The sequence below is a fragment of the Rhinoderma darwinii genome, unplaced genomic scaffold, assembly GCF_050947455.1.
Source record: "Rhinoderma darwinii isolate aRhiDar2 unplaced genomic scaffold, aRhiDar2.hap1 Scaffold_728, whole genome shotgun sequence".
Lineage (NCBI taxonomy): Eukaryota > Metazoa > Chordata > Amphibia > Anura > Rhinodermatidae > Rhinoderma > Rhinoderma darwinii.
The window spans coordinates 329,713-339,204 of record NW_027464289.1 but is presented as its reverse complement, the minus strand read 5'-3'; the positions used below and the strand labels follow the sequence as shown (position 1 = coordinate 339,204).

Here is a 9,492-nt window from a genome sequence, read left to right as displayed (position 1 = left end):
CTATCATTGGGTTGTAGTGATATGGTGGGGATCTATCATTGGGTTGTAGTAATATGGTGGGGATCTATCATTGGGTTGTAGTAATATGGTGGGGATCTATCATTGGGTTGTAGTAATATGGTGGGGATCTATCATTGGGTTGTAGTAATATGGTGGGGATCTATCATTGGGTTGTAGTGATATGGTGGGGATCTATCATTGGGTTGTAGTGGATCTATCATTGGGTTGTAGTGATATGGTGGGGATCTATCATTGGGTTGTAGTGATATGGTGGGGATCTATCATTGGGTTGTAGTGATATGGTGGATCTATCATTGGGTTGTAGTGATATGGTGGATCTATCATTGGGTTGTAGTGATATGGTGGATCTATCATTGGGTTGTAGTGATATGGTGGATCTATCATTGGATTGTAGTGATATGGTGGATCTATCATTGGGTTGTAGTGATATGGTGGATCTATCATTGGGTTGTAGTGATATGGTGGATCTATCATTAGGTTGTAGTGATATGGTGGATCTATCATTGGGTTGTAGTGATATGGTGGATCTATCATTGGGTTGTAGTGATAGGGTGGATCTATCATTGGGTTGTAGTGATATGGTGGATCTATCATTGGGTTGTAGTGATATGGTGGGGATCTATCATTGGGTTGTAGTGATATGGTGGGGATCTATCATTGGGTTGTAGTGATATGGTGGATCTATCATTTGGGTTGTAGTGATATGGTGGGGATCTATCATTGGGTTGTAGTGATATGGTGGATCTATCATTGGGTTGTAGTGATATGGTGGGGATCTATCATTGGGTTGTAGTGATATGGTGGATCTATCATTGGGCTGTAGTGATATGGTGGGGATCTATCATTGGGTTGTAGTGATATGGTGGGGATCTATCATTGGGTTGTAGTGATATGGGGGATCTATCATTGGGTTGTAGTGATATGGTGGATCTATCATTGGGCTGTAGTGATATGGTGGGGATCTATCATTGGGTTGTAGTGATATGGTGGATCTATCATTGGGTTGTAGTGATATGGTGGATCTATCATTGGGTTGTAGTGATATGGTGGATCTATCATTGGGTCGTAGTTATATTGTGGATCTATCATTGTGTTGTAGTGATATGGTGGGGATCTATCATTGTGTTGTAGTGATCTGGTGGGGATCTATCATTGGGTTGTAGTGATCTGGTGGGGATCTATCATTGTGTGCTCCCATCTCCTGGGTGTATGTGATTCTTCTCTTTTTCCATGTCATCACCCCCCATCCTCCTCTCTCTATGTACAGAAGCTGTATTACGTGCAGGAAGCGCATGGCATTGTGGTCACTGACTTGGCCTTCTTCCCGGACTCGAGGCATGGACGCGCTCTGCAGGGTGACAATGAGGCGGCTATGCTGAGCGTGGCGGTGGACAGCCGCTGTAAACTACACGTGGTGCCCAGAAGAAGTAGGTGTCCTCCCCAGCAGCTCCGAGACGTGCGGGACATTGAGTATGAGGGTGGGGTGTTGGGTGAGAGTAGTATTCAATGGTTGAAGGGAATCCTGCCCCCCTGTCGTGGCTGCGTTTATGACCCTGTGTGCCCTCTGTCCTCCACCAGCCTGGGGATGGGCGGTCTAGTCTAATAATTGCCGCTGGTCCCCCTGGTTATAGTCGGGGAACATGCTGCTTGTCATGTTCTCCAGTGCAGAATGGATCCTGCTGCAAGTAACGGCTCAGGATGGGTGAGGGGGCTGGAAGCAGCAGAACGCCCTCCATGGTCAGCGGCCTGAATCATGGTGGTCCTAGCAATATTATACTGAAGTATTAGACCCCCCCTTTATGTGCCAGAGCGAAGCGCTAATGAGGAGCAGCGGCTCCTGCTCTGGTGACCCGAGACCTTCATGTATTCATCTAACGGCTGCCACGTAATACTACATTTCTGCTGCAGTGCCCGCCACTGGGGAAATCGTCTGCTGGCCGGGGTGGATCTCAGACGTAGCTCTGGTATGGATGTACAGGATACAAGGTCCTCACTAGAACAGCCTTTTATTTCATATAATGAAACTGTCAGTGAATGGAAACATTCTTATATACATCTATACACACCTGCTGATACAGCTGAGGGTTTGTTACACTGTATCGCTGTAGACAATCCTCTATATGCTAAACACAGCAGCAGTAGCGGCACACTCTCTCTCTCTCTCTCTCCTGTCCTTGAGTCCAGGTTGCTTAGCTTATAGAGGATTGGGTATATTGTAGCAAACCCCCAGCTGTGTGGACAGGTCCAGAGAGGTTTTTATGTATAATGAGTAATAGAGGTCAGGATACATAGGGAGGTTGTGATCTCTCCCCTGCTGACCTCTCCTGTGTTTTCCCTTTAAGGAACCTTCCCTGTGTGGCTGCTGTTCCTCCTGTGTGCGGCCCTGGTCATTGGTGTCGTCATTCTGCTTCAATACACATTTCCAGACTTCTTCTAGAGACTTAGTCCCAGGGGAGATCATGTCCAGAACATATGACTGAGTCTGGGTGTATAGAGGAGCGGGAGGTCCGTGGTCACCAGGGTCTGTATCACGTGGTGATGTTTCGCTGACCCGTTCATCTCTCCACATGTGACTTACCTCCTGCTTACGAGCGACTGAACGGCGTGGCCTCATCCCCTCGTCTTGTGTATTCGTAATCATTGAACTAACGATGAACTGTGATGGTCGACTATGAAGAGTTGACCTTGTATATTGCGGATTATGGACCTTTCTGTATTGACACGTTATCCTGTAGGCTGTTGAGCGCCGGTCCGTGGCGGTGTTTGCCCTGTGTATGGTCCACGCAGCGGATTCACGTCACTGCCGTCTCCACAATGAAGATGACCAGGCGTCCTGAGGCCGTGACCCCCTAATAAAGGAGGATTTATACTCATTCTTCAGTCCGGGATGCTCTTGGTGTCTTCCGTTTTCCAGATGTCTCCTGGTCTGTGGTGGAGCAAGTGGCGTTCACAGCATGTACTATATGTATGAAGGATTAATGCTGGAGGAGCCTCGTGTGACCACCAGGGCAAGGCGCCCGGCCGATGGTGGGCAAGGCGCCCGGCCGATGGTGGGGCAAGGCGCCCGGCCGAGGGTGGGGCAAGGTGCCCGGCCGAGGGTGGGGCAAGGCGCCCGGCTGATGGTGGGGCAAGGCGCCCGGCTGATGGTGGGGCAAGGCGCCCGGCTGATGGTGGAGCAAGGCGCCCGGCCGAGGGTGGGGCAAGGCGCCCGGCCGAGGGTGGGGCAAGGCGCCCGGCCGAGGGTGGGGCACAGCCTGCTCAAATCGTGTTACTAAAGACTGGAGCCGGGATAATTACGAGCTTCATAGAAAAATCTGGCAGTGGAACATGTCGAATGTTTTCTCATATTTAGTTTTCCTTAAATGTAACGTTCACAATCTTAACTTTTCTGGTCCAGAGAACCGCAGGAGGTAAGAAAGAATCATCTCAATCAACACGACTGTGACCAGACCTCCGGATTTACTGCATCTCGCTTTATTAAATCTCCATGTCTCAGTGATGCTCTTAGAGACGGCGTCTTCTAGTATTTCATGTTCATAGTTCTCTTCAAATGTCCAGGTCTGGATGTAAAGAACAGTTGTGGTGACGGTTTTCTCTTAGACAATGACCCGAATGTTATTGTGTGGAATTTATGGAAGAGAAACTCCGCACGCAGATGTTATAAGAAGTCACATTTATTGCATGCATCATGGTGCTAGGAATAGTTCAACACCCTAAGAGCCAGATCTTCATACCATCAGTACCTGTAGGCTATATACCTCTGTGTAGCGCTCTCATAGTAGAGCCACGTACACGGTAAGGGTTATGTGTGAGATGTCTGATCAGCTCCACGCGGAGTCCTCGTACTGATCGTTCCTTGCTGTACATTGACTACGCTGCTCAGACCAACCGTAATGAAGTCGTCCCGCAGATCTTGTCTGGATTCATTAGATTTCACTAGATGTTCTCTTCTGATTCAGAAGGCCATGGTTAAAGGTAAAGCATCGCCAGAGGATCTGTTCTGGGTCAATAGAGGGCACAGAGACTGTAGATACTCTGATAACCTCCCTATAACCAGACATGGGTGAGGCTGAGAACCTTAATCTGCTGACAACTGCCTGGTGCCTGGAATAATCCCTGACAACTGATAGCGCTGCATGATTGATGTTAAAATGCCCCTCTTCTCTGTCCTGGGGCCCGTGTCCCTCAGAGCAGCTGTCACTGCAGGTGTAGGGTCTTAGTTATAGTAACGGAGGTATGGATTTGATAAGCTCGTGACTGTGATGATTAAAGTCCATTCTCCGTAACGCTCCTGAGCTCCTCGCGGTGCTGGAGTGCGGCGCCCACAAACTGGGAAAAGACGCGATTCATGTACCGCTGATGATTTGGATACAGACCATCGAGGAAGCCAATGTGTCCACCATGAGCGGGAACCAGCAAGGCCACATAAGGATAGGAGGAGGCTTCATCCAGTGGTAGCGCTGTCATAAAATAGAAGACATGAGAGAAATTAGGGAAGTTGGATACACATCTAAGCAATCCCATCATACAATCGGCATTGTACAGACATAAGAGATCTAGGATATGAAGGATTCTCCTGATGGACGGTGGATGCACGAAATATCACACTGTTCTTGGGATAATAAGCAAATGACTGAATTACAAGGGCCGAGCAGATTCCAGCATCAGAATAGACTGTTCTTCACGTCGTAGAACCGTTCTACTTAATGGTTGTAGAAATGTTCAGATTGTTAATGAGGATTGTGACGTCCCTGGCCGGCTTTACTGAAACCTACACGACCGACCAGGGAACTAGGATGTGGATCAGCGTCTGTGAGCGGCAGGGTACGCGACCGACCAGGGAACAAGGATGTGGATCAGCGTCTGTGAGCGGCAGGGTACACGACCGACCAGGGTACTAGGATGTGGATCAGCGCCTGTGAGCGGCAGGGTACACGACCGACCGGGGAACTAGGATGTGGATCAGCGTCTGTGAGCGGCAGGGTGGTCATATGTTCTCCACAGATACAGACTGATAGAGTAACACACAGATGATGGAGTAACTGGCCTCCTGTGTCAGATAGGGAGTTAGATTGTCAGCTTCTGGGGTCAGGGATGATGGTAGTGATAAACTTTATATAGGACTGGGCTAGAAATAAATATCAGGATGGGACTCACCTTGACCTGGAGAGAAGGGTCATCAGCGGCGTTGAGGCACAGCACAGGAGTCTTGATCTTCTGCAGCTTGTGGAGAGGGCTGGCATCATGGTAATAATCATCACACGAGCCGTAGCAAACACAACGGAAGTGTAACGCTCGTCAAACTGACGGATAGTGCGAGACTGCAGAAAGAAAACCAATGAAGAAGTTGTTACGATTGGACTCCTCTCCACCTGCTACAAGCGATTGTTCTCTTATCAGACATGTTAGGCTGGGGAGGATGACTGTAGGACAGGTGAATACAATCAATTGTGCTCTGTTATCAGACATGTCAGGCTGGGAGAGGATGACTGTAGGACAGGTGAATACAATCAATTGTGCTCTGTTATCAGACATGTCAGGCTGGGAGAGGATGACTGTAGGACAGGTGAATACAATCAATTGTGCTCTGTTATCAGACATGTCAGGCTGGGAGAGGATGACTGTAGGACAGGTGAATACAATCAATTGTGCTCTGTTATCAGACATGTCAGGCTGGGAGAGGATGACTGTAGGACAGGTGAATACAATCAATTGTGCTCTGTTATCAGACATGTCAGGCTGGGAGAGGATGACTGTAGGACAGGTGAATACAATCAATTGTGCTCTGTTATCAGACATGTCAGGCTGGGAGAGGATGACTGTAGGACAGGTGAATACAATCAATTGTGCTCTGTTATCAGACATGTCAGGCTGGGAGAGGATGACTGTAGGACAGGTGAATACAATCTATTGTTCTCTGTTATCAGACACGTCAGGCTGTGGGGGGGATGACTGTAGGACAGGTATGTCTATTATAACTGCTGCACTGTAATAAGCTGGTGACTTGAGGTCTATCTGCTCTTGGCTCCGGTGTATTAGATTGTTCTCGCCATCTAACGGTATGTTCACACGCAGAGTCAAAAACGTCTCAAAATACGGAGCTGTTTTTAAGAGAAAACAGCTGATTTTCAGACGTTTTTTGTGCCACTCGCTATTTTCGCTGCGTTTTTTACGGACGTTTTTGGAGCTTTTTTCAATAGTCTATGGAAAACGTCCCAAGAAATGTCCTGCACTTCTTTTTCGCGGCTGTTTTTTACACGTTAAAAAAACGCTCTGTCGGAACAGAACGCCGTTTTCCCATTGAAATCAATGGGCAGATGTTTGGAGGCGTTCTGCTGCCTATTTTTTTGGCCGTTTTTCGGGTGTTTACGGCCCGAAAATAGGCCGCGTGAACATACCCTAAGGGCCCCAATGCTCATCAGGTTATTTCTTCTCGCAACTAGAAGCAATAAATGTCTTTTTTTCCATCTGATTCCCTAGACGTTCCTGACATCTGCTTTACTTTCATACAAGGTCCTAGAGTCCATGTACCTCACAGCTCTGTCCTTTATGAGGGTTTCCCGTAATTGAATGTGCGGATCAGTGGCCCCAGTGGTCGGACTCCTGCAATCACACTTTTATCGTTTGTGTAGATATGATATAAAAGTTCTATGCGAAAGCTCGACAGTAAAACTCCCGGCAAAACGGATCCATATGTCCTACCGAGTGCAGGGCCTGATGGGGCTGTAACTTTCCATGAGTATGAAATCAGATTCAGGGCCGGTCTCTCTGGTAGGAGATTCGTTCTCCAGTATTCCATGTCAAGAAAAAAGTCCATACAACATTCTCCACACACAATAAGGAAACTTCTTACAGCATGTCCTTTACACAACATACACACACAGTGCAGTCCCATTATTATGACCACCTCCTCCTTCGGCAGCGTGTAGTCCATGAAGGAAGGCTTGGTGGGTATATAAGGGGTGCGGTCGGGTGTCTGATCACATATCACTCGTCATGGGTAAAAGGGGCGATTTATCAGAGTTGTAATAAGGGCTGATTATCGGCTTTCGGGCCACGGGTGGCGGTATTTCTCACAGCGCAGTTTGTGAACTGTTCTCGTGCTGCTGTGGTGACAGTGTATCGTGAGTGGACAAATGGCGCTATTGGGAATAACCAATGTGGAAACTGCGGAGCACCACGTGCCATTGATGTGAGAGGTGAACGTCGGCTACGAAGGTGCCCGATTGCCGAATGGCACGCTAGAGTGGAGCAGCTCAAAATCAACCAGAGAGCGACCAGACATGTGTCTATACAACAGCCAACCTACTGTGCATGGGGCTCTGAAGCCGATGGATGTCACTGCTCCTATGTAAAAAAGTGCAGCGGAAATAAAGGCTTCAATTTGCGCAACAGGATCGGAATTGGAACCCCGATGATTGGTGAAGGGTCGTCTTCTCCGATGAGTCACGTTTTCTGCTTCATGGAACGGATGGACGTTGGCGTCAGGCGAGAAACATCAGAGAATAAACACCCAGCAACCACTCCTGGAAGAACACGAGCCGGTGGCAGCAGCGTTATGGTCGGGGGATTAATTCATGGCGTTCTCTGGGCCACTCATCCATGTGGACGGCTATGAAGAGATCTGGGGATAAATCCATCGTTGCAGATCACGTCCCGTCCCCCCCATACACGCTGATTGTCTTCCCTGGGGCAGGTGGAATCTTCCTTCAAGACAATGCGGCATGTCACACGGCTAGAAATGTCCGACAGTGGCATGACCAAGACCTCCAAGTACTTCCTGGGCCCCTAATTCTCCAGACTGGAACCCAATTGAGCATCTGTGGGACCTTGGTCATCTTGTTCGCTCTATAGATCCTCCCCCACGCACCCTCCAGCAATTGTGGGATGTTCTGCAATCATCATGGCGCCAGATACCGGAGACCACCGACCAGCACCTTATTGATCACTCCCCGCCGTCTACTGCTGTCAGTGCTGCACACGGCGGTTACTCTGGATATTAGATGCTGCTCATAATGTGACAACTGTGTACCATGTTTATACCAGAACGACCCTGTCTATTTCTGTTATTAATGGGAGACTTTCCTCATATGTCTGAAGCTTCTCACCTGTAAGATTTGGTCCACATCTAGGACTTTACCAATAACATCACGGAACCTACGAAACAACAGACAATGAGATGTGGGACATGGGAAGAAGAAGGCAGTACAGGACAGAGCGTCCAGGAGTGAAAGACATGATGGAAAAGTTCCTGCTCCGATGCCTCTTACTTATGCACCGTGCTCCGTAATGTGGTGACCAGGGAGCGGTTGAATAATCGGTAGTTTAGAGGCTGCTCCAGGGAGGCGGTGGACACAAAGACGTTCCATGGGGTGGAGAAGACGAGCGTTGCACACAGCTGAGATCTGTGACCAGTGTCAGCCAGATAATTTAACAGCATCATCCTAAAAAGTGAGACGAAAATCATCAATATTCATAAAATGAGGTTATAGTGAGATTTTACCAGTGTGTATGGTTGGTAGGTAGGATGAGGAGCAGGGATAGTATTAGCGATGGCGGTTATGAGACGGTTTAGTATCGGCGATGATGGGTAGGTCAGGGACAGGGTTAGTATTGGAGATAACGGTCAGGGGCAGAGTTAGTATCGGGGATGACAGTCAGGGGCAGGGTTAGTATTCGGGATGAGGGGCAGGGTTAGTATTGGGGATAACGGTCAGGGGCAGGGTTAGTATTGGGGATAACGGTCAGGTGCAGGGTTTGTATTGATGATATTTAGGGGCAGGGTTAGTATTGGGGATAACAGTCAGGGGCAGGGTTAGTATTGGGGATAACAGTCGGGCAGGGTTAGTATTGGGGATAACAGTCAGGGGCAGGGTTAGTATTGGGGATAACAGTCAGGGGCAGGTTTAGTATTGGGGATGGCGGTCAGGGGCAGGACCAGTATGAGCAGGGTTAGTATCAGTGATGACTATTAGATGCAAGGTTAATATTGGGGATGGCGGTCAGGGGCAGGGTTAGTGTTGGGGATGAGGGCAGGGTTAGTGTTGGGGATGAGGGGCAGGGTTAGTATTGGGGATGAGGGGCAGGGTTAGTATTGGGGATAACGATCAGGGTTAGTATTGGGGATGAGGGGCAGGGTTAGTATTGGGGATGAGAGGCAGGGTTAGGGTATGTTCACACGAGGTAATTACGTTTGTAATTGACGCACGTATTTCGGCCGCAAGTACCGGACCGAACACAGTGCACGGAGCCGGGCTCCTAGCATCATAGTTATGTACGACGCTAGGAGTCCCTGCCTCGCTGCCGGACAACTGTCTCGTAATGAAAACATGGATTACAGTACGGGACAGTTGTCCGGCAGCGAGGCAGGGACTCCTAGCGTCGTACCTAACTATGATGCTAGGAGCCCGGCTCCCTGCACTGTGTTCGGTCCGGTACTTGCGGCCGAAATACGTCCGTCAATTACGGACG

The 9,492-nt window shown here is 48.8% G+C and overlaps 1 protein-coding gene and 1 long non-coding RNA gene across 2 annotated transcripts in view; one reads left to right on the top strand and one right to left on the bottom strand.

The window, feature by feature from the left end:
* Window positions 1–1,084: 1,084 nt before the first annotated feature.
* Window positions 1,085–2,904, top strand: LOC142729593 (uncharacterized). The gene is made up of 2 exons (XR_012878375.1): window positions 1,085–1,448; window positions 2,364–2,904. It is a non-coding gene; the product is annotated as an uncharacterized LOC142729593 (long non-coding RNA).
* Window positions 2,053–9,492, bottom strand: part of ABHD1 (abhydrolase domain containing 1) — a 33,769-nt gene continuing 26,329 nt past the window's right edge. Inside the window, 6 exon segments of the mRNA XM_075849269.1 lie at window positions 2,053–4,481; window positions 5,179–5,196; window positions 5,199–5,294; window positions 5,297–5,342; window positions 8,130–8,178; window positions 8,292–8,465. Of these exon segments, the coding sequence (XP_075705384.1) occupies window positions 4,288–4,481; window positions 5,179–5,196; window positions 5,199–5,294; window positions 5,297–5,342; window positions 8,130–8,178; window positions 8,292–8,465 (577 nt within the window). The 3' untranslated portion in view covers window positions 2,053–4,287.